General features: G+C 36.9%; 1 protein-coding gene across 12 annotated transcripts in view; it reads left to right on the top strand.

Moving 5' to 3' along the window:
• LOC149801204 (protein phosphatase 1 regulatory subunit 12A-like) overlaps positions 1 to 26,993 on the top strand; it is a 264,345-nt gene that overhangs the window by 212,317 nt on the left and 25,035 nt on the right. For 11 of the 12 annotated variants that reach the window (XM_089955260.1, XM_089955259.1, XM_089955257.1 and 8 more), the window contains 3 exons: positions 9,314 to 9,394; positions 12,997 to 13,146; positions 16,543 to 16,593. In XM_089955260.1, the coding sequence (XP_089811386.1) occupies positions 9,314 to 9,394; positions 12,997 to 13,146; positions 16,543 to 16,593 (282 nt within the window). Of the gene's footprint in view, positions 1 to 9,313; positions 9,395 to 12,996; positions 13,147 to 16,542; positions 16,594 to 21,479; positions 21,567 to 26,993 lie in introns of all 12 variants that reach the window. The other variant, XM_089955249.1, reaches the window with a different exon arrangement.

Genomic DNA, 26,993 nt, shown 5'->3' with positions numbered 1-26,993 from the left:
TCTGTCTGCCTGTATGTATTCAAACTGTAAACCTATCCAGCCTTTCTCTGTCTGCCTGTATGTATTCAAACTGTAATGCTGACCAACCTTCCTCTGTCTGCCTGTATATATTCAAACTGTAAACCTATCCAGCCTTCCTCTGTCTGCCTGTATGTATTCAAACTGTAAACCTATCCAGCCTTTCTCTGTCTGCCTGTATATATTCAAACTGTAAACCTATCCAGCCTTTCTCTGTCTGCCTGTATGTATTCAAACTGTAAACCTATCCAGCCTTCCTCTGTCTGCCTGTATGTATTCAAACTGTAAACCTATCCAGCCTTTCTCTGTCTGCCTGTATGTATTCAAACTGTAATGCTGACCAGCCTTTCTCTGTCTGCCTGTATATATTCAAACTGTAAACCTATCCAGCCTTTCTCTGTCTGCCTGTATGTATTCAAACTGTAATGCTGACCAGCCTTTCTCTGTCTGCCTGTATATATTCAAACTGTAAACCTATCCAGCCTTTCTCTGTCTGCCTGTATGTATTCAAACTGTAAACCTATCCAGCCTTTCTCTGTCTGCCTGTATATATTCAAACTGTAAACCTATCCAGCCTTTCTCTGTCTGCCTGTATGTATTCAAACTGTAAACCTATCCAGCCTTTCTCTGTCTGCCTGTATGTATTCAAACTGTAATGCTGACCAACCTTCCTCTGTCTGCCTGTATATATTCAAACTGTAAACCTATCCAGCCTTCCTCTGTCTGCCTGTATATATTCAAACTGTAAACCTATCCAGCCTTTCTCTGTCTGCCTGTATATATTCAAACTGTAAACCTATCCAGCCTTTCTCTGTCTGCCTGTATGTATTCAAACTGTAAACCTATCCAGCCTTCCTCTGTCTGCCTGTATGTATTCAAACTGTAAACCTATCCAGCCTTTCTCTGTCTGCCTGTATGTATTCAAACTGCAATGCTGACCAACCTTCCTCTGTCTGCCTGTATGTATTCAAACTGTAAACCTATCCAGCCTTTCTCTGTCTGCCTGTATGTATTCAAACTGTAATGCTGACCAGCCTTTCTCTGTCTGCCTGTATATATTCAAACTGTAAACCTATCCAGCCTTTCTCTGTCTGCCTGTATGTATTCAAACTGTAAACCTATCCAGCCTTTCTCTGTCTGCCTGTATATATTCAAACTGTAAACCTATCCAGCCTTTCTCTGTCTGCCTGTATGTATTCAAACTGTAAACCTATCCAGCCTTCCTCTGTCTGCCTGTATGTATTCAAACTGTAAACCTATCCAGCCTTTCTCTGTCTGCCTGTATGTATTCAAACTGTAAACCTATCCAGCCTTTCTCTGTCTACCTGTATGTATTCAAACTGTAATGCTGACCAACCTTCCTTTGTCTGCCTGTATATATTCAAACTGTAAACCTATCCAGCCTTCCTCTGTCTGCCTGTATATATTCAAACTGTAAACCTATCCAGCCTTTCTCTGTCTGCCTGTATGTATTCAAACTGTAAACCTATCCAGCCTTTCTCTGTCTGCCTGTATGTATTCAAACTGTAAACCTATCCAGCCTTTCTCTGTCTGCCTGTATGTATTCAAACTGTAATGCTGACCAACCTTCCTCTGTCTGCCTGTATATATTCAAACTGTAAACCTATCCAGCCTTCCTCTGTCTGCCTGTATATATTCAAACTGTAAACCTATCCAGCCTTTCTCTGTCTGCCTGTATGTATTCAAACTGTAAACCTATCCAGCCTTTCTCTGTCTGCCTGTATATATTCAAACTGTAAACCTATCCAGCCTTTCTCTGTCTGCCTGTATGTATTCAAACTGTAAACCTATCCAGCCTTTCTCTGTCTGCCTGTATGTATTCAAACTGTAAACCTATCCAGCCTTCCTCTGTCTGCCTGTATGTATTCAAACTGTAAACCTTGGTCAAGTTTTGCACTTAAATTAGTTTCTCTCACCACTTCTGGCTGCAGGGTAATTCATTCTTTAATAGAACCTACAGTATTTTCTTCCCAAACATGTTAGTGACTGTTTATGCCATTTTTTCCAGTTTAGCTGGGATGAGAAGTTGTTGACCACGGCCTTGATGAATGAATTAGCACATTCTAGTTCTGGTTTGATTAAACACTTGCAGAAAATGGAAATAGTTCATAGAGAACATTGAAACTGAACACACTGAGAAGCTTATAAAATGATATCTTTTAATCTCATTGTCTTGTCACTGACACTGTTTTGGACAAATATAAACATAGATATATAATACAATCTTAAATAAATAATCTTTGGTTTCATGAAAAATGTTCCATTTTGTCTTCTGAGCATGTTATGAGTACAGAGAGATACTTTTTACGAAGCTGGGTTTAATAAACAAGATTTTGAGTGATTTCATGGTCAGACAAATGGAGAAAATCATTTTGTTATATTTCATTAAAATTACTTAAGAAATGTGATTTCATGACTTTAAAAAAAGTAGAATCTTTTTTATATATCTATATACTAAATAATGTTTTACATATATACTAAAAATTATCTAATTTGTGAAGGCTTTCCTAGTTTATTTAAAGAAGAAAACCTGCAGTCATAGTACAGGTTTTGGCTCCAGTTTTGCTAGTTTCATTTTTTTCCAAGAGGGCAGACATGAGAATTTGCTAGTTTCATTTTTTTCCAAGAGGGCAGACATGAGAATGTTTTAAGTTAGAGGTAAGATAGTCATTCATGGGATCAGTGTCTTTAATTTTGAAGTTTTACTTTATTGAATTTTTCTTTTTATTCTTGGATGTAAAGATACTTTAGATTTCAACAGCTCTGCAAAAATTTCACAGTTAAAAATGCATTTTGATATACATGTACTAAATCTAGTTTTACATATCCACTACAAATTATCTGAAGGCTTTCCTACTTTATTAAAACCTGCAGTCATAGTAGATTTTGGCTCTGGTTTTTGCTTGTTTCAGGTTTAACAAGAGGGCAGAGATTTAGTTTTTCTTTTCATTCTTGTAAAGATACTTTGGACTGTCAACAACTCTGCAAAAATTTCACATTTAAAACAAAAAATCATGGTTGTAAGTTGTCTTGGATATATATAAAAAATTTGGTCTACAAATCTCCGCGATAACCACATCTGGGTCCGATTTATGAAAGAAGCTTTTCATTACCTAATCAGCTCTTGTTACAGCAGAGACCTGATAAAACATTACTCCCATGTTGCATGTGTTGAAACATTCCTTGTGTAATTACAGTACAAACTCTAAACAACACCCTGCTGAAAACTTGGAAGCTTTTATCAGTGTTACATGATTTTAAATCCATAATAATCAAATCAGTAATGCAATAGAATCATAACATAAGAAACAGACACTGTGAATTACAGAGCTCACCATTCCACTGATGTTCATACTTTGTTATTCCATCTCCATTATGGTACTTAAACCTGTTGTCTTTCAAATTATGATTGTATGATTCAGTGCTTTGATCACTACTATGAAAAACAGCAACTCCTGACTCAATGACAGTACTAGAATGTACAGATTAAGCTATTGCTGTCATACAAGCATCAGTTTTTTTTGTGGGGGTTGGTTTTTGTGATTGCTGTTGTATAGTCCAGCTGTGTTATCTTATTAGAACTCTTGTTCATTCTCTTGAATGTTTATGAGGTTATTATTACAGTAACTTTATGTTCAGATCTGTTATTGAGGTATTAAACATTCTGTTGACCAGGAAGAACAGTTACAATACTCTAGCTCCATTGGTCAAAGGTGCATGCTTATTCAATCCTTAATAAGTAAAAACTAGTCACTTAGTGAATATTAGGAAGGAAGTAAATGAAACTTCTTTTTTTGCTCTCCTGGTCATAGACCAGAAGAACTTACGGGATGGTCTGTTGTTCATTGTCCATCATTATTAACCAGAGTGGACATCTTGAAAATTTTGCTTTCACTACACTGTTCACCAAAATACTTACAATGAGGTCTTATTTATCCCAAATGAAAATGGTGCCAATCTTACATACAGTTTGGCACTGGTAGCAATCTAAGAAATCTTATCACTTAAGAAAATTGGAGAAGGTTTCAGCACTCAGTAATTAGAAAGAAGAAACAGTCTTATCTTGGATTCCAGAAAATTCCTTTTAGCCAGTGGAACATCAGTCCATTCTAGGGACTCTTGTTTTGCTTCATAATTTAAAGAAAGTAAGTGTTATGGTGTAATATATTTGGTGTACACTTCTTTGAGTGAGGCAGACTTCCCATCTGAGTAAATATGAAATGAGCCTATAAGGCTTCACATGTCAAAACTGCCTGTTTTAGATTAAATATAGATAGTTCCCGAATATGTCATCAGCAGCCATATTTATGGTATGCTGCCAGATATAACCATTGAGTTTATATGGTGTTTGGAAGTTGAAATAACTGATTCGCAAGATTCTATTGCAAAACATACATACATACATACATACATACATACATACACACACACACACACACACACACACACACACACACACACACACACACACACACACACACACACACACACATACATACATACACACACGCATGCACACACACACACACATACATACATACACACACACACACACATACATACATACATACATACATACATACATACATACACAGAATGCAGATCAGGCTTTCTGTTACTTTTTATATTTATAATCTGATTTTGCTTCAGTGTGCCTTGTTCAAAATGGCCATATTTGGTGGTCGCATAAAGGAGAAATGTCAGGGTGAACATCAACCAGATAAAATGGGCTGAATATCATCTGCTATTATCGGGATGCTTGAGCTTGTTTTGTTTTTTGTATGCCACCTTTTGACCGAATTATATATTGTCACCCCATTTGTCTTCTTGTCTGTCTGTTCACTTCTCTTTCCTTCAAGAAACATTATGTCACTGTTTTTTGTTATTATTTATTCACAACCAAACAAGATTCAGTTCTTATCATCAGCAGTTACCAAACTTTGTGCATGCCTTGCATTTTGAGACAAGGAAGAACCCTATCTATTTTAGGGTTAAAAGGTTCAAGGTCAAGGTCATTGTGACTGAAGAAGTTAAATGGCATCTGTGCAGTACTCCTCTCCTTGAGTTATCAGGTACATTGGAATCCAAAAATACAGACTGCTCTATAAGTGGTGATGCCGTCCCAGTTGGTTATCAAGAAAACCGTAAAGGTGGGGCTCAACTGGGCTGTTTCATGGCGAATACTTGTGTTATAATTGTGTTGGGAATAATTCTCAATACTGCCCTTTTTCCAGTGGAAAATATAAAGATTGATAGTTCACTTTTCAGTATAAATAACCTTTATTTTCAGAATCTTCAACCTACGTAAGATTGTTAAAATTATATTCCAACTTGTTTCAACAACCATCACATGTACCAAGAAACATTATGTCACTGTTTTTTGTTATTATTTATTTACAACCAAACAAGATTCCGTTTTTCAAAAGCTAGGAACTTTTATTTTGTGAAACAACTGTCTAAATCAAAACTTGATTTTTTGTTGGTATTGTTCAGTTAGTAAACTGTTGATGCCATGATTTCATTTCAAGTAATAGAAACAATTCTCACCCTTGAGTACCAATTCAGGAACGTTAAGTTAATGACAAACTCTGAAACTTGCTTCTCCAAATTGAAACATATCTGTGAAGAATATTCACTTACCTATTTTGATAGAGATTTTCTTCATGTACAATAAATAGTTTAATACGAGTTACACATCACATACCTAGGCCAGATTTTGTCGATAGTTTGCACCTCAGTTAAGGAAGAAATGTCTCAATTTGGAGTCAAAAGATCTATGGTCAACATCACTAACTTAAAAAAGAAAAGTTATTTTTCCTTATTTACTTTAATTTTTGACTATGTACCATAACAAATTTTTTTTGTCGCTTGCATTTTAGATATTGAAGAGGCCTGTTGCTTATTAAGGTCAACAGTCATGGTCACAGCTGCTCAAACAAAAATGGTGATTAATGAATATATTTTTGTTCTAGATGGCTTGGATACAAATACCTAGTGATTCTAGCAACTGGCAGTAAGAGGCCATGATAAGTCTAGTAAGAAAATAATGGTTTCTGGATTATGAAGTTCAAGACCACATACATTGACCAAAGTCCAAGTCATTGAAACCCACTGGTCAATAACCTCCATAATCAGTGGGTACATGTACTTTTCAGGACTATGTAAATTATAGTGCATGCATAGAGGACTATTAAAACTATGGTGGGCTTTCACAGTACTCATGGTTAGGGTGGGGGGGGTATAGGGGTTCATAACATAGTATAGTTTGGGCCTTCTTTCCTGATTCCTGTGGTAGGGTCAGAGGTCATATACACAAAAATTGCATTTACAGTGACTTTTAGGGAACATTTTTTTTTTCTCCCTTCATTAACAAGATGTATACATGCCGGGGAGAGAGAGGAGTGTGTTAAAGGAAGCAGCTCTAGTAACAATGAGATTTTGTTTCCCATACATTATCATGATGTGCACAGTGTTTATTCATCAATGATCGGGGCAGGGGGGTAAGGGTTTGCATCTTTAGATGTTCCTCATGTTGTTCATGTGAACCCTGGAAAACCTCAGGAAGAATCACCAGCCCGCAAGACGCTACTGGCAAGCTTTCTCACTTAGATTGAGACCTGTAAGAACTCTGGATATTTGAACAGAAATTTGGGTCTTCATCACTTGAAATATTTTACTGTACAAACTATAATATAGGTTGCTTTAACAGAGTCAGTCTTTTTTAAGGGGTGAGTGACAAAGCATGTATGTAAATTCATTGATATCTCATAACTGTAGTAAATACCATGCATGCAACGTGAGCAGGTGGCATCTTTATGTTCAGAGAATCAGTGTTTTCAGCAGCTGTGTGAGATCTATGTACATTTGTGTGTGTATTGTCTGTGTATGACTCACACTCTGCTTCCTATATATTCTCCACATAAATCTAAAATCCATGAGGTAAACATACAAAAAAGGCAAGTAACACTTTGGGTCATGAAGGCTGTTATTATAAACATCAAGCTAGTTCCCAGTTTAGCTGCAGCAATAAATATGCCATTAGAACAAAAGGGTCATTAACTTCATATATAAACTTACTCCCAATATAACCATGTATACAAAATTAGGAACCGAACATTGACCTGTTGATTCTTAGCAAGAGCCAGTGAGAAATTATATTTGAGACATTTGAATCTAACATGAAAGCTGCCATCATTATTATTGCTAGAGTAGTTTAATCTCACTGTTAGTAGTGGCCTTATGCATGTCTTATCCAAAAGACCTCTTGTTCTGGTAGGTAAAGAAAATGCTGTCATTATTTATTTATCATATTTAGCTCCACTGGTAATACACCTAAAGAGCATATATGATGACCAATCATCCATTAGTAGATGCTATCACTGTTCCTCAAAAACTACTTGTTGGATTACCATGAAACTTTTACAAAATCATTTATCTTGAAATCTAGCTGATCTTGAATGAAAATAGTTCCATTCTGACGTCTATTATATCTGCCATGGTGGCCATCTTGAAAGCTGTGTTATCATATATAGATGGTCATATCAGCGTGGAATTTTCACTTGAGGATTTTTAGGATGCCTTGTTGGTCCTCAGTACAAATGGTGCCAATATAATTTCAAAACATAGCCATCACAGTTTTCACTCAAAGACCTCTTATTATGTCTAATCATGGCTGCAGATGAAAATGTTAAATAAGAATTATTATAGCCAACCTCATTGTCTTCTTCTTCTCATAAAAATGATATAATAATAACGGAAACAATGCAGATTGGAAAGAAAATATTTTATGTACCAAAAATGGTATATTGGAGTTTCTCAACAAAGCCAGGGATGGTTTCAGCACAAAGCTGTTAAAAAGAACAAAAGGACAAGAAAACTTGTCATGGATTCATGCTTATTCTTTTTGACCAGTAGAACCTCAGTCCCTCAATGAGATTCTCATAGCTCTATGACCAGTAGAGCCTCAGTCCCTCGATGAGATTCTCTTAACTCTATGACCAGTAGAGCCTCACTCCCTCGATGAGATTCTCTTAACTCTATGACCAGTAGAGCCTTGGTCCCTCGATGAGATTCTCTTAACTCTATGACCAGTAGAGCCTCAGTCCCTCGATGAGATTCTCTTAACTCTTTCCAGTAGAGCCTCAGTCCCTCAATGAGATTCTCTTAACTCTATGACCAGTAGAGCCTCAGTCCCTCGATGAGATTCTCTTAACTCTATGACCATTAGAGCCTCAGTCCCTTGATGAGATTCTCTTAACTCTGTGACCAGTAGAGCGTCAGTCCCTGGAGAAGATTCTCTTAACTCTATGACCAGTATACTAATGCTGTTGCAAAACCATTTTCCTTTTTAATGATTCATATGGCCTTCATGTTATAGTCCTCTTCTGATGTCGGTTAGATTGGTGTCAAGTAAATTTTATTTTGTTGGATATATTAAGATCCTCTGTTGATGTCATTTAGGTTGCTGTCAAGTAAATTTTATTTTATGTCGGCTATGTTAAGATCCTCTACTGATGTTGGTTGGACTGGTATCCAGTAAATTTTATTTTATGTCGGATATATTAAGATCCTCTGCTGATGTCGGTTGGACTGGTATCCAGTAAATTTTTATTTTATGTGGGAGATATTATTATATATATAACAGCTACAGTGGCCTAGTGGTTAGAGCATCCTCGGATGTGGGAGGTCGTGGGTTCGATCCCTGACTGAGTCATACCAAAAACTTATAAAAATTGTACTAACAGCTGCCTTGCTTGGTGCTCAGCATTAAGAGGTTAGTGTTAGGACTGGTCAGCCTGGTGTCAGAATAAGGTGACTGGGTGGGACATCATGCTACATTTGCAGCATGATGCCACAATGCTAGACATCACTATAAACTGCCACATTGCAGACATCATAGCGATATGACTAAAAATTTTTTAAAGCTATGTTAAAAATCCAAATCACACACACACACATATCTATCTATCTATCTGTGTGTGTGTGTGTGTGTGTATGTGTATATATATATATATATATATATATATATATATATACAGATAAGAGAAATTTTTGAAAGAACATTGCATAATAGTTGTGTAAATGCCAAGAAAATGTGTATATGTAAGCATGAAGATACAAGCTGGCAACTCTGCCTGCAAGTTCAGTCAACTGCTTAACCTTACAGATCTTAGAAATCTTTAATCGACTGCTTAACCTTACAGATCTTAGAAATCTTTAATCCTATTTCAGAAGATAATTTTAAATACGTTCTTCCTTCACATTTTTGTTTCAGAGCCTCGGCCGATATTCACGACCTAGTTCGTATGCAGGGTATTCCAAGTCCACACCTTCCCTGGAAGTAGACTATAAAAAAGTAAGAAACATGTTTGTTTGCATACTGCATGCATTCAGGCTGCAAACACTGTAGACCATGATCCATTGTTACATTGTTTATTCTCTTTGTTTTCCTTAAAACATTATCTATTCAGATCTCCTGATGCTTTATTTAAGATAAAATCTGGGAGTACACTGTTTGCAGGGTCATTCCCACTGCTTGCAGGGTCAGTGTTTTAATAGAAATCTGGGAATACACTGTTTGCAGGGTCAATGTTTTAATAGAAATCTGGGAATACACTGCTTGCAGGGTCAGTGTTTTAATAGAAGTCTGGGAATACACAGTTTGCAGGGTCAATGTTTTAATAGAAATCTGGGTACAGTGTTTGCAGGGTCAGTGTTTAATATAAATCTGAATACATTGTTTGCAGGGTCAGTGTTTTAATAGAAATCTGGGAATACACAGTTTGCAGGGTCAATGTTTTAATAGAAATCTGGGAATACACTGCTTGCAGAGTCAATGTTTTAATAGAAATCTGGGAATACACAGTTTGCAGGGTCAGTGTTTTAATAGAAATCTGGGAATACACTGTTTGCAGGGTCAGTGTTTTAATAGAAATCTGGGAATACACTGTTTGCAGGGTCAGTGTTTTAATTGAAATCTGGGAATACACAGTTTGCAGGGTCAATGTTTTAATAGAAATCTGGGAATACACTGTTTGCAGGGAAAATGTTTTAATAGAAATCTGGGAATACACTGTTTGCAGGGTCAGTGTTTTAATAGAAATCTGGGAATACACAGTTTGCAGGGTCAGAGTTTTATTAGAAATCTGGTAATACACAGTTTGCAGGGTTAGTGTTTTAATAGAAATCTGGGAATACACTGTTTGCAGGGTCAGTGTTTTAATAGAAATCTGGGAATACACTGTTTGCAGGGAAAATGTTTTATTAGAAATCTGGGAATACACAGTTTGCAGGGTTAGTGTTTTAATAGAAATCTGGGAATACACTGTTTGCAGGGTCAGTGTTTTAATAGAAATCTGGGAATACACTGTTTGCAGGGTAAATGTTTTAAGGATACACTTTCAATACAACATAGGTTTGCTTTCTAGTTGATTGACTAATCTGTGTTGGGGTCTGCCTCCCTTTTTTCACTTTAAGTTTATCTTAGGGGATGGTCCCTTGGATTCTTAGAGTCACTTTGTTACAAAGATAATAAGCCAAATGGAAATGAAATATCAAACCTTTAAAAGAAAATACATTGCCCCATTTACAGAAATTCGTACTTGGGTGTGTTGCTAAACATATAGAGTTGCATCTCTGGACAGCTGGGTTTTTTCTCTCATTAAACATTAATGCGGGCTTTGGGGGTCCTCTTGTCAGATTTATGGGTCTATTCTCACTTTCAGAGAATCATACCTATTCTTTCATTGTTGACTATGAAATTCCTACTTATTAGCTCATTATAGTTGGAAGCATTTTCATTGAATTTCTTATTAATTTCAGGCAATTGATTCTCATGAGATTAAATTGTTGTAAAGTAATTTTCATGTTTGTATTCAGTATAAAGCTCTTTCAGAGTCTGTGTAATATGATTGTGTGACTGGTCATTTGAATCATTGCCTGGAAGGCAGAGTACTTATTGACTCAGTGTAATATGATTGTGTGATTGGTCATTTGAATCATTGCCTGGAAGGCAGAGTACTTATTGACTCAGTGCTGACTATGACATCTTTCTTTTGACAAAATGTTCATATGTATGCAAAACTTCATGTAGAGGTATTTTGACTTTATTCCACAGAACATCTTTTGCCGTCCATCCCATTATGGATAGTTTCATGTCAATTGCTGCACATTTGAGAAAATCTAACTTTTCATTTAGCACTCACAATTTGGTATCAGTTGCCTAGAAAATGACCTATTGTCATCATTTCCCAAAGCCTCAATATGCAAGTAATTACACTGGCTGAGTCGTATCCTTTATTGGCTTGTTATATTCAGCTTCCAATTGTCTGATATTCCTTAGTTCATTAAGATTCACTTGCTTAGAGCTTTGTTAAAGCACAAAGGATTTTTCATCAGCAGAAGCTTGCTAAATAAAACAGGTGATAAAATCAAACCTCTTGATGATTTCTTGGCATTTACTTATAGTCAGGACACAGTACAAGCTTTCATAAAAAATATGGGGCTTTTTTGCAACACATTGCCATCTTTACTGTCCCTTGATAATTTACTGTACAAAAATGATCAAGGATTCAACTTGGAGAAGTCACCTTTTAACAGTCAGAGCAACCCAGACACATTCTAGTATCGTAAATTTTCATTGGTTATTTGTTCTTTGTTGTTTTGGGTTTAATGTCATTTCTCAGTGCAAGATAGGCTATACATGGTGGCCAGTATAGCTGGTGGAGGAAGAAACTGGAAAATCATGGTAAATCACTGAAGATCCCCCCACCCCCCGACCTGTAGCATAACCATAGAAACTTCCAGTCAGTAATATTCTGATATGTTATTATTTCATTCCCTCTTCCTCCTTCCTCTACTCCCAGCACAATACTCATTTTCATTAGGATCTAAGAATGATGAAATTGGACTAAAAAAATCTGTGCAGTAAATTCATAAATTTCAAGAAAAGTAATGTCTTATGAGTGATAGCCAGTATCGTCATGACGTTATATCATTTGTGGAGTATTGTTAAAATTACTAATACTGAAATTGACTCCATCCTATTCAGACAAGTTTGATGTACAACATTAAGTGAAAGATGTATAGTTACCAAGGGATTTAATTCATTTTAAACACTTAGGAGAATTTCCCACAATGATCCAGACTCAGGAGTTTGCAGTTTGGCTGTACATGTTACTGACCAGCAGTCCAGAGAATATATTAATTGAAGGAGAAAGTGCCCACTAATTTACATCTCTATGTTGGACTACAGACGTATTAGAGCTGCAAAAAGATCATTTATTGACAAACAACATGTAATAAAATTTAAGTCTTCACTTTTACATCCTTATAGAACACATTGTAAGTATAATTAGAGATAAATGTTCATAGTTAGAAACAGGTGGCAATGAACAGGAAAGATTTATGTGCAATAATCAGTTGATCGACAGGTTTGATCCTCCCAGTGCCTGATTTAGTATTGTGAATACCAATTTATTGTTCTACCCACTTGTGGAGAGAGATTTAAAATGAGATGGTTTTAAATTTCCAAGTATGTAGTAAAAACACACGTTTTTGCATTGGCAAGTAATTAAAATTTGGTTTAGTTTCTCTGTTTACTGAGGAATGTGTAGGCATACAATTTTACTTTTTGCATTGGCAAGTAATTAAAATTTGGTTTAGTTTCTCTGTTTACTGAGGAATGTGTAGGCATACAATTTTACTTTTTGCATTGGCAAGTAATTAAAATTTGGTTTAGTTTCTCTGTTTACTGAGGAATGTGTAGGCATACAATTTTACTTTTTGCGTTGATTTTTATTGTGTTTAAAATGGGTTAAGAATCGTCAGAAAACGGGAACTTGAGTCACGTCAGAAAACGGGAACTTGAGTCACATTTTTATGACATGACTGGATTGAATGTGGGCTGACATATAATTTCTTTCATCCAGATTTTATAATGCATTCCAGTTTTTTCAGCTTTATGAAGAAGAGAAATTAGGAAATGAAAAGCTATGTCGAGAGTTAGAACAGTGCAAGAAGGAGTTAGGAGAAGCTAAAAAGGAACTAGACAGGATAATGAAGAGAAATGAACAGACCAGGATAACGGCAGACACAAATGATAGGAGGGTAAGTTGGGAAAAAAAGAAGCACAGGTTCTAAAATGTGCTTTTCCAGGTTTCTGACATTTCAATTTTGTGTAGGGTTTACTGCATCTTTAGTTGTACAAATTTGCCAGACTGATTAAGACTTACAGATTCTTTGTTGTCCTTGCCATCAAAATTCATATTGTCCCCTTGAAAGAGTATGTCCCTCATTTAGTACGTGTGACTACATTCAGTAGTAGCATTATTGATGATTATTGTCCACTTGAAAGATTATGTCCCTCATTTAGTATGTGTGACTACATTCAGTAGTAGCATTATTGATGATGTTTAGAAGTCGGTATTTATCCTTTATGGAAATTAGAAAATATCTTTTGCTCCATATCCTTGAACTTGAAAAAAATCCTGGGTGTTGATTAATGGAGCGCTAACAGCACTATTTTTCCAAACTGTACGAGTAACAATAAAATTTACATCAGCCTCTTGAATTGATACGGATTATCTAGCAGAAATGTTGGCCATTCTAATTGGTCCCTTTTTTAAAGTTCCAGTTATACCATTACAGTAATATCTGTCAGGTCTGGTCAAATAAAATGGCAACTTAAATACTGTTTTTGTTTTTGTTGGTTTTAAAAGCTTCTGTACGATTTCACAAATGATAAGATTGAAGTCCACATTCACCTTGAAAAGTTTAAAAATGTTGGAATAAATGGCCAGAGAGGTAAGTCCTTAAAACAAAATACAACAGGTGTTACAGAAATTCCAAAACATGCAAAGCATTGAGATTGGATGAATACAGTACTGTTGTATTGTTTTTTTGACAGATTTGAGCATGTCACATAGTGGTAAGTATGGAGCACAATTCAGCCACAAAAAACTACTTTGAATCAGTGATGTTTAATGTTTAAAATGTGTACTTAGATAAAAAAAAATATGTAGCATGATTTATTTATATTTTATGTTAAGATTCCTATCTTTTTAAGTTATCATTCCTATTTGACATCACTCTATTAGTGACAGGAAGGAAATCCTTTTGACATCACTTGGCATCTCTGATGTAGTTTTAATGGCAGCAAGACATTCCTATTTGACATCAGTGGGGATTAATATTGCTCTAGTATTAAAGGAAGGCATTCCTATTTGTAGCCCTAATAAGGAGTGGGGGGAGTCAACTTACAGTCAGATCGACTTATAATAGAGTATATATGATAGTAAGAAGAATACATTCCTGTTTGTAGCCCTAATAAGGAGTGGGGGGAGTCAACTTACAGTCAAATAGATTTATAATAGAGTATATATGATAGTAAGAAGAATACATTCCTATTTGTAACCCTAATAAGGAGTGGGGGGAATTATAATAGAGTATATATGATAGTAAGAAGAATACATTCCTGTTTGCCACCAGTAGACACCTATAATCTTATATTAGAGACAGGAAGGAATACCTGAGCGACATCAGTAGGGGTTGACATCTCTAATCTGTTGTTAGTTACTGGATGACATTCCTATTTGGCATGGGGGGAGGAGTGGCTGGCATAATTGGTGATGGGATGACACACTTAACATCAGTAGAGGTTGGAATAGTAATAGGAAGACATTCCTATTTGACATCATTAGGGGTTGGCATATCAGATATAGTATTAGTTGTTATTGCCAGTCATTGACAAAAGACATTCCTATTTGACATCATTAGGGGTTGGCATTTCAGATCTAGTATTAGTTGTCATTGCCAATCAGTGACAAAAAACATTCCAGTTTGACATCGGTTCAGATTTGCATCAATCTGTCTAGAATTAATAGCAAGACATTCCTATTTGACATCGGTTTGGGTTGGCATCAGTATATCTAGGATTAACGACAGAAGACATTCCAATTTGACATCAGTTTGGGTTGGCATCAGTCTACTTAGCATTAATGACAGAAGACATTCCTATTTGACATCAGTTTGGCTTGGCATCAGTCTGTCTAGTATTAATGACAGAAGACATTCCTATTTGACATCAGTTCGGGTTGGCATCAGTCTACCCAGCATTAATGACAGAAGACATTCCTATTTGACATCAGTTCAGATTGGCATGAGTCTATCTAGAATTAATAACAAGATGTTCCTATTTGACATTGGTTCGGGTTGGCATCAGTCTAAGATTAATGACAGAAGACATTCCTGTTTGATATCAGTTTGGATTGGCATCAGTCTACATAGCATTAATGACAGAAGACATTCCTATTTGACATTAGTTCAAGTTGGCATCAGACTACCCAGTATTAATGACAAGACATTCCTATTTGACATCAGTTCGAGTTGGCATCAGTCTACCCAACATTAATGACAGAAGACATTTCTCTCTGACATCAGTTCAGATTGGCATCAGTCTACCCAGCATTCATGACAGAAGACATTCCTATTTGACATCAGTTCGGGTTGGCATCATTCTACCTAGCATTCATGACAGAAGACATTTCTATCTGACATTGGTTCAGATTGGCATCGTTCTACCTAGCATTCATGACAGAAGACATTCCTATTTGACATCGGTTTGGGTTGTCATCAGTCTATCTAGCATTAATGACAGAAGACATTCCTATTTGACATCAGTTCAGGTTGGCATCAGTCTACCTAGCATTCATGACAGAAGACATTCCTGTTTGACATCAGTTCGGGTTGGCATCAGTCTACCCAGCATTAATGACAAGACATTCCAATTGACATCGGTTTGGGTTGGCATCAGTCTGTCATTAATGACAGAAGACATTCCAATTTGACATTAGTTTGGGTTGGCTTCGGTATGATTTGGATTAATGACAGAAGACATTTCTATTTGACATTGGTTTGGGTTGGCATCAGTCTACCCAGCATTAATGACAGAAGACATTCCTATTTGACATCGGTTTGGGCTGGCATCAGTCTATCTAGTATTAATGACAGAAGACATTCCTATTTGACATTAGCTTGGGTTGGCATCAGTCTGTCTAGGATTAATGACAGAAGACATTCCTATTTGACATCAGTTTGGGTTGGCATCAGTCTGTCTAGTATTAGTGATATGAAGGTATTCCTATTTGACATCAACAGGGGTTGGCATCTCTGGTGTAGTATTACTGTAGCGACAGGAATCCAGGTTATGTGATTTGTTTAATGAAAGATGTTTGATACATTGGGCATAGATGAACAGTAACTTTAGTCAAGAATTGGAGTTTTAAACATTTTCTGCGTCTTTATCTTATTTATATATGATGGCACTATTTTGTATTAATCAAAGGTGAATAACAAACATTTTCTCTGCCTCTTGAGACACAGTAACTTGTTTATTCCAGATTTAGCAATTGTAATAATCACTAATTTAATACAGTGAGAATTAGATTGGAATCCATTCATCTTCTTGAAATAGAGTTTCATTATGAGGGTATCTTTATTTCACAGGAAAAAAGAGCATTAGAAAGAAAATTGTCAGAGATGGAAGAAGAACTTAAGGTGAGATTACAGTTATGCATGTCTTATATAATTTTACAACAGGAATCTTGGTAAATTTCTTTGACTGTCTTAAGTTCTTTCTGGTGATACGGTTCTGTAAAAGTTGGTTTTGTGATATTGGTATGATATGGTGCACTGTATCATTATGGGATTTAGTAAACTTTATTATTGTGTGATATGGTGCACTATCATTGTGTGATGTGATACAACATACCTTCATTATGGGATTTAGTAAACTTTATTATTGTGTGATATGGTGCACTGTATCACAACAGTGATACAACACATCATTATTATGGGATTTGGCACACTGTATCATTGTGTGATTTGGTGCGCTGTATCACTGTGTGATGTGATATGACATACCATTATGATATTTGGTACATTGTATCATTATTTTGGTATTGATTATTGTCATAATGACTTTTATTAGTAGAACAGCTTTCATGTTTTCTTGGTTTCCTTAATTGTAACTGTAAATGTCACTGCACTATGTTGAATAATGTTCTTAATAGATTATTTGCATACCATATTTTATCCTTTATGCCTTTAGTATCTTCTTAAATGTGCATATATATATGCAGAAACTATAATTACTAAATTTACCTAATATGTACTTTAAAATTCAGTGAAATATAGGATTTTGCTAACTCTTCTTTCCACTCTTTTCCATTTTGGCTAGATTTGGACATTGTGCAGTGTCATATGTGCATATACCAGACTGAAAAAAAAAATATGCAAGGTGTAAAGCGTACCCATATTCTGCTGGTATCACAGATGTGAAAAGTGTGTTTTATTTGGGCAGCTATGTTTATATTTGAAATTCTTTTAAAGCAGAAAGTTTGTCAGTGCTTCCAGTTTTTTTATTTATAAAAGAATAAGAGGCTATTTGTTTATCCAAATGATTGTTTTTATTTAAGCAGTGTTACGACTATGATATCTATCACTGATGACAGTTTGGTTTTTAGAAATGTAAAACTGCTGAGGTATTAACATAATTTTAAGGTCATGTTTTTTATTGGCTGCTTGGATTGGTATGCGTCTGTTAATGAGACATTGTACTGTGGAACTTTTTTCTTTGCTTTATATTTTTCTCCTCAATCCATCATGAAAATACAGGTGGTAGCCAATGTCGTTATTAATAGGTTGTGTTGTTATTTCTATGTATTGAGTTTTGTTATATTGGATAAAGAGTAGTGAGCTTCGCTTAAATGTTAGCATTGAAATGCCTCCAATGAACACAGTGAAATGCCTCCAATGAACTTAGTGAATGGCCTCCAATGAACACAGTGAAATGCCTCCAGTAAACTCAGTGAATGGCCTCCAATGAACACAGTGAAATGCCTCCAATGAACACAGTGAAATGCCTCCAATGAACACAGTGAAATGCCTCCAATGAACACAGTGAAATGCCTCCAATGAACACAGTGAAATGCCTCCAATGAACTCAGTGAAATGCCTCCAATGAACACAGTGAAATGCCTCCAATGAACTCAGTGAATGGCCTCCAATGAACACAGTGAAATGCCTCCAATGAACTCAGTGAAATGCCTCCAATGAACTCAGTGAATGGCCTCCAATGAACTCAGTGAAATGCCTCCAATGAACTCAGTGAATGGCCTCCAATGAACACAGTGAAATGCCTCCAATGAACACAGTGAAATGCCTCCATTGAACACAGTGAAATGCCTCCAATGAACACAGTGAAATGCCTCCAATGAACTCAGTGAAATGCCTCCAATGAACACAGTGAAATGCCTCCAATGAACTCAGTGAAATGCCTCCAATGAACTCAGTGAAATGCCTCCAATGAACTCAGTGAAATGCCTCCAATGAACACAGTGAAATGCCTCCAATGAACTCAGTGAATGGCCTCCAATGAACACAGTGAAATGCCTCCAATGAACTCAGTGAAATGCCTCCAATGAACTCAGTGAATGGCCTCCAATGAACTCAGTGAAATGCCTCCAATGAACTCAGTGAATGGCCTCCAATGAACACAGTGAAATGCCTCCAATGAACACAGTGAAATGCCTCCATTGAACACAGTGAAATGCCTCCAATGAACACAGTGAAATGCCTCCAATGAACTCAGTGAATGGCCTCCAATGAACACAGTGAAATGCCTCCAATGAACTCAGTGAATGGCCTCCAATGAACACAGTGAAATGCCTCCAATGAACTCAGTGAAATGCCTCCAATGAACTCAGTGAAATGCCTCCAATGAACTCAGTGAAATGCCTCCAATGAACTCAGTGAATGGCCTCCAATGAACTCAGTGAATGGCCTCCAATGAACACAGTGAAATGCCTCCAATGAACTCAGTGAAATGCCTCCAATGAACTCAGTGAATGGCCTCCAATGAACTCAGTGAAATGCCTCCAATGAACTCAGTGAATGGCCTCCAATGAACACAGTGAAATGCCTCCAATGAACACAGTGAAATGCCTCCATTGAACACAGTGAAATGCCTCCAATGAACACAGTGAAATGCCTCCAATGAACTCAGTGAATGGCCTCCATTGAACACAGTGAAATGCCTCCAATGAACTCAGTGAATGGCCTGCAATGAACACAGTGAAATGCCTCCAATGAACACAGTGAAATGCCTCCATTGAACACAGTGAAATGCCTCCAATGAACACAGTGAAATGCCTCCAATGAACTCAGTGAATGGCCTCCAATGAACTTAGTGAATGGCCTCCAATGAACACAGTGAAATGCCTCCAATGAACTCAGTGAATGGCCTCCAATGAACTTAGTGAATGGCCTCCAATGAACACAGTGAAATGCCTCCAATGAACTCAGTGAATGGCCTCCAATGAACACAGTGAAATGCCTCCAATGAACACAGTGAAATGCCTCCATTGAACACAGTGAAATGCCTCCAATGAACACAGTGAAATGCCTCCAATGAACACAGTGAAATGCCTCCAATGAACTCAGTGAAATGCCTCCAATGAACTCACTGAAATGCCTCCAATGAACACAGTGAAATGCCTCCAATGAACACAGTGAAATGCCTCCAATGAACTCAGTGAAATGCCTCCAATGAACACAGTGAAATGCCTCCAATGAACTCAGTGAATGGCCTCCAATGAACTTAGTGAATGGCCTCCAATGAACACAGTGAAATGCCTCCAATGAACTCAGTGAATGGCCTCCAATGAACTTAGTGAATGGCCTCCAATGAACACAGTGAAATGCCTCCAATGAACTCAGTGAATGGCCTCCAATGAACACAGTGAAATGCCTCCAATGAACACAGTGAAATGCCTCCATTGAACACAGTGAAATGCCTCCAATGAACACAGTGAAATGCCTCCAATGAACACAGTGAAATGCCTCCAATGAACTCAGTGAAATGCCTCCAATGAACTCAGTGAAATGCCTCCAATGAACACAGTGAAATGCCTCCAATGAACACAGTGAAATGCCTCCAATGAACTCAGTGAAATGCCTCCAATGAACACAGTGAAATGCCTCCAATGAACACAGTGAAACTGTCCTATGTGAAACTGCAGAAATGAAGCATTATGACTTCACATTTAAACTGCCAATGAAGGTGCTGTGCTTTTCTCATCTTTGGCTGCTTGGTTTTTATTGGCACATTTAGCACCTAATTTTGGCTATGTTCTGACAATGGAGCCAAGTGCCATTTCCAAGTACACACACAGGTCTTATACCTTGACCTTTGCATTACAAATCTGACACTGTGCAAGGTACTATTGCAGCTCACTCTCAGCTATGGACTTGCTGGTATTATGATGGTTTTAAAGTTACAACTGGTACTATACTGATTCAGTGTCATGTGAAAATAGCAGTTTGTCAATGAAATAGGATGTTTCAGAAGAAGGTTTGATAGAAAAAGGAGAGTGAAATGGTACTGATCATCATTGTTGTATTCAGACAAGCTGTTTTTGTGATACACGCCAAAGATTTTCCTTCTTTCTGACTTGTAGCGTAACCATACCTTTTTCATTTAAGTTGCCATGAGACCAATGCTGTTTAGAATTTCATTATGGCTTATAAAGCAGTATTTCACAGTCCAGTTATGTAATTTCAGGAGTACAATTAACGCCACAGTTTGTTTTATAAATATCAAATTTCCCTGATCTGTTACAAGCCCAATTTTTAAATGGGGACTAACTTTTTTGCATCTTGTGTCAGTTTATTTGTTCTTAGTCACTTCAGAGTATTTCCATGGGCACATTTTATTATGCAGAAAGCTTAAAATAGATGAATTTTTTAGGATACCATAAGAAATACTTATCCGTTTTTGGCAAGCTCATGAATACAAGCAGGTGAAATGTATAAAAGTACTTTATATTCCAGTTTAGTGGAGTCAGATGATTGTCATGGTGTCAGTCACTTTGGTTACCCCATGCTCTGCATCAAAGAAGTGATGATATATTTACATGTTGCTATGGAAAGTTGATATCTATTCAGCTGTAAACAAAATATTTTCAGTATGATTCCAGATATGTGTCATGTTTAAGCCAGAAAATAAATTTGCAAAGCATTACATTGAATTTGCGACATAGAGTTTTTAAACCTTATTTATCTTATCACAAACTTCATAGCAGATTTGATTTTTCAGTCATATTTATTTAAGGACTTGGAATTTCATGACATTTGATATGTTTCTGTTGCACAGAATTCCTGTTTTAAGAAAGGAAAGTAACAGAACTGTTTCTGTTAATTAAGAGTTGACATTTTAAAGCCTGGCATCATTTATTCTGAAAGAAAAAACTAAATAAAAAAGATTTATAAAACAAAATGACTATCCAGAAAGTAATAGTACAGTGAAATTGTTTTGTTTTCATTTCCCTCGATTATAGCAGTACATCAATATTGTTCATGTAAATTGATGCATTTATTTACAGCAAATGGAAAAATTAAAAGCAGAAAATTCTAAACTTAAAGAAGAAAATAGGGCTTTAACACGAGTGGTTGCCAAACTTTCAAAATAGGTAAAACTCCTGTGGATGCTCTTGCAGTAGTGTCTGGAATGCATTAAATAGAATGTACAGATTAACTAGCATAAAGCTATTGTGTTACCCGTTGTATGAAACTGCACTCTTTATGTGTTTTTTAATTATGCACTGTTGATGAATGTTTTTGTATTCCTTGTTTTGCTGTTTAGTATGTAGCGTATTCTTTTTGATTTTCAAGCATTTATATGACTTTGACTTCTTGCTGTGATAAATGAGCAAACTTCTTTCTGAGAAGAAACAAAGTGTATGTATATCTACATAATTGGTATATCTGTTGACAAGTGCTCAAGTGATGTACCATATTTCCTCAAGTAGACCCACACACAGGCAACTGTGGACACCGTAGACCCACACAGCCAGCTATAAACACTATAGACCCACACACAGGCAACTGTAAACACCGTAGACCCACACAGCCAGCTATAAACACTACAGATCCACACACAGCCAACTGTAAACACCGTAGACCCACACAGCCAGCTATAAACACTATAGATCCACACACAGGCAGCAGTAAACACTGTAGACCCATGCAGCCAGCTATAAACACTATAGACCCACACACAGGCAACTGTAAACACCGTAGACCCACACAGCCAGCTATAAACACTATAGACCCACACACAGGCAACTGTAAACACTGTAGACCCACACAGCCAGCTATAAACACTATAGATCCACACACAGCCAACTGTAAACACCGTAGACCCACACAGCCAGCTATAAACCCTAAAGACCCACACACGGCCAACTGTAAACACCATAGACCCACACAGCCAGCTATAAACACTATAGACCCACACACAGGCAACTGTGAACACCGTAGACCCATGCAGCCAGCTATAAACACTATAGACCAACACACAGGCAACTGTGAACACCATACACCCAGAGCAAATGTTGGTTTTAAAAAATATTGAATATCATCCTTCATTAATTCATATATGGTTCATTGCACAGAGAAGATTGAGCAACAAGCAGTACTGCTTATGTAGAGCTCTTGCCTTTTTAGCAATATTCCTGAAATACATGGTTTTTACCTGTACTGGTCATAGATCAGAATAGCATATGGGATGGTCCGTTCTCCATCATTCATTGTCCTTCCATTTGTCAGTTGTCTATCCCTTAATCCATTATCACAAGTTTGTTATCACTACTCCTCCTAAACTATTTGGAGAATTGCCATGAAACTTTAGACATTGATCATTTGGTCTAGTTGGTATTAAATAAAAATGGTGCCACTTTCACATCCAACAAGGCCACCACAATGGGGATGTTGAAAATCTTTTCAACTTTGGGTTTGCACTAAAAGACTTCTTGTGATGTCTAGCTGGTCATCAGTGAAAATTGATCCAATCTAATGTTCAGTATGGTTGCCACATTGGCTGTCTTGAAAATCTTGTTATTGCTACATCAGAATGGAAAGTCATATTGACATGGGGTATTCATAAGAGGACTTCATTATGGTGTCGATGCTGCTGCATGAAAATAGTGATCTGATCTGATGTCCACTCTGGTGGCCATATTGGAAACCTTACTCCAACTCCCCCTGAACAGAAATTCTTATTGTCACGAGGTTTTGCAAGAAGATTTCTAATGTGTAGTTAGTCCTAAATGAAAATGGTGCTGATGTGATGACTGATCACTGTGGCCATCTTGAAACTCATATTGCTACTACTCCTTGAATGGATGGTCATTGGTGGCCATTTTGAATCTCATATTACTACATTTCCTTGAATGGATGGTCATTGGTGGCCATCTTGAATCTCATATTACTACATTTCCTTGAATGGATGGTCTTTGGTGGCCATCTTGAAACTCATATTGCTACTACTCCTTGAATGGATGGTCATAGGTGGCCATCTTGAAACTCATACTACTACTTCTTGAATGGATGGTCATTGGTGGCCATCTTGAATCTCATATTACTACTACTCCTTGAATGGATAGAGATAGGTGGCCATCTTGAAACTCATAATACTACTACTCCTTGAATGGATGGTCATTGGTAGCCATCTTGAAAGTCATATTACTACTACTCCTTGAATGGATGGTCATTGGTGACCATCTTGAAACTCATACTACTACTTCTTGAATGGATGGTCATTGGTAGCCATCTTGAAACTCATATTACTACTACTCCTTGAATGGATGGTCATTGGTGACCATCTTGAAACTCATACTACTACTTCTTGAATGGATGGTCATTGGTAGCCATCTTGAAACTCATACTACTACTTCTTGAATGGATGGTCATTGGTGGCCATCTTGAATCTCATATTACTACTACTCCTTGAATGGATGGTCATTGGTGGCCATCTTGAAACTCATAATACTACTACTCCTTGAATGGATGGTCATTAGTGACCATCTTGAAACTCATATTACTACTACTCCTTGAATGGATGGTCATTGGTGGCCATCTTGAAACTCATAATACTACTACTTCTAGAATGGATGGTCATTAGTGACCATCTTGAAACTCATATTACTACTACTTCTTGAATGGATGGTCATTGGTGGCCATCTTGAAACTCATATTACTACTACTCCTTGAATGGATGGTCATTGGTGGCCATCTTGAAGTTCATAATACTACTACTCATTGAATGGATGGTCATTGGTAGCCATCTTGAAACTCATATTACTACTACTCCTTGAATGGATGGTCATTGGTGGCCATCTTGAAACTCATATTACTACTACTCATTGAATGGATGGTCATTGGTGGCCATCTTAAAACTCATATTACTACTACTCCTTGAATGGATGGTCAATGGTGGCCATCTTGAAACTCATATTACTACTACTCCTTGAATGGATGGTCATTGGTGGCCATCTTAAAACTCATATTACTACTACTCCTTGAATGGATGGTCAATGGTGGCCATCTTGAAACTCATATTACTACTACTCCTTGAATGGATGGTCATTGGTGGCCATCTTAAAACTCATATTACTACTACTCCTTGAATGGATGGTCATTGGTGGCCATCTTGAAACTCATATTACTACTACTCCTTGAATGGATGGTCAATGGTGGCCATCTTGAAACTCATATTACTACTACTCCTTGAATGGATGGTCATTGGTGGCCATCTTGAAACTCATATTACTACTACTCCTTGAATGGATGGTCATTGGTGGCCATCTTAAAACTCATATTACTACTACTCCTTGAATGGATGGTCAATGGTGGCCATCTTGAAACTCATATTACTACTACTCCTTGAATGGATGGTCATTGGTGGCCATCTTAAAACTCATATTACTACTACTCCTTGAATGGATGGTCATTGGTGGCCATCTTAAAACTCATATTACTACTACTTGAATGGATGGTCAATGGTGGCCATCTTGAAACTCATATTACTACTACTCCTTGAATGGATGGTCATTGGTGGCCATCTTAAAACTCATATTACTACTACTCCTTGAATGGATGGTCATTGGTGGCCATCTTAAAACTCATATTACTACTACTTCTAGAATGGATGGTCATTAGTGGCCGTCTTGAAACTCATATTACTACTATTCCTTGAATGGATGGTCATTGGTGGCCATCTTAAAACTCATATTACTACTACTCCTTGAATGGATGGTCATTGGTGGCCATCTTGAAACTCGTATTACTACTACTCCTTGAATGGATGGTCATTGGTGGCCATCTTAAAACTCATATTACTACTACTCCTTGAATGGATGGTCATTGGTGGCCATCTTAAAACTCATATTACTACTACTCCTTGAATGGATGGTCATTAGTGGCCATCTTAAAACTCATATTACTACTACTCCTTAAATGTATGGTCATTGGTGGCCTTCTTGAAACTCATTACTACTACTCATTGAATGGATGGTCATTGGTGGCCATCTTGAAACTCATGTTACTACTACTCCTTGAATGGCTGGTAATATTAAAACATGGGGCTTTCACTAAAAGACATCTGTTTTGGTCCCACCTGAAAATAGTGCTGATCTTTTGTCAGTCTTGTTATTACTGTTACTCTTGAATGAACAGTAATATTGCCAAGAGTTTTTAACATTATTAGTTGGTATTAAATGAAAATGGTATTGATCTAATTTTCAGTATGGTCATTACACTGGCCATCTTGAAAATCTTATTATTGCTAATCCCCCTGAATGAAAAGTAATATTGCCATGGGTTTTCACCAGAAGATTTCTTATGTTGACCCAAAAAGAAAATCTTGTTGATGTCCAATGTGGCCTCCATATCAGCCATCTTGAACATATTATCACTACTCCTGAATGGATGTTCATATCAATATGGGGTTCTTACTAAACAGCTTCTTATGTCTACTTTGTCCTGATTCAGGGAGTACGTATTCATGCCATAGTGGCCATCTTGAAAATCTTGTTATCACTTTCTCATGAATGAATGGTCATATCAGCATGTGGTTTTCACTGAAAGAATTCTTATGTCTGGTTGGTAATGAATGAAAATGGTGCTGATCTGAATGACTCGCACAATGGCCACTTTAAAAATTTTGCTATCAAGACATCTAGAAGGCTGGTCATATCAACATGGTGTTTTCACCAAAGGTCAAGGCATCACTTGACTTACAGGCATACTGGCATCTTGTCTGACATTCATAATTCCATTCTATGAAATGATTCATGGCTATCGAGATTTTTCATGGATTCCAACACAAAAATATTGAAGGTTTGGAGAGTAATTTCCAGCTACAGTGATTGTCCTCATAAGTGGTAGGACCATCATTGCACGCACATTAATCACCTCCTGGCTTATCAATTTGTCCGACACAATCCATCACCATGGCTTTTCTCATAGACACATAATCCTACCAAGGCTAGTTTTTCTAAACTGTTACTCTATGAATAGATTTTATTGCATCATTTAGGCTAGAATATCATGCTCCTTGCTCAAAAATTAGTTTAGGAACATAACTATAGAGGAAGAATGCCAGTATTTGCATTGTTTAGCATTGAATGTAGGCAGCATCATAAATATTGATCCGCTGACTTTTTGTACACAAGGAAGTATGGTATTCATGTGCTATTTTCTCAATATCAGAGATCCCTCTTTGCCTTTCGTAAAAATGTGTCATTTAAATTTATTGGTCCATCAATTCAAAGCCAATAGTTTGTTTTAAACTTTATGCTAAGTGCTTTTTGCTGAGGCACATATATACTCACTTATATGCTGGATCTAGCTTCAAGCTACACATACCTACATTTAGATTTTCATAATGTACCAGCAGATCTTGGTCTAGGCAGTTTGTTCGGACTAATTAATAGAACAACAACAGACCCAGATCTGCTAACACACAGTGTGGTGGCCAGTCTGGATCTGTTGTTTGCCATTTGACCTAACTGATAAGCAAGGATACACTCACACTACATACATGCAAAACATGTGAT

This window comes from Sinohyriopsis cumingii, chromosome 4 (genome assembly GCF_028554795.1).
Source record: "Sinohyriopsis cumingii isolate HCF-2022 chromosome 4, ASM2855479v2, whole genome shotgun sequence".
NCBI classification, from domain to species: Eukaryota; Metazoa; Mollusca; class Bivalvia; order Unionida; family Unionidae; genus Sinohyriopsis; species Sinohyriopsis cumingii.
The sequence above is the reverse complement of the archived record's forward strand: the minus strand, read 5'-3'. Positions and strand labels throughout refer to the sequence as shown.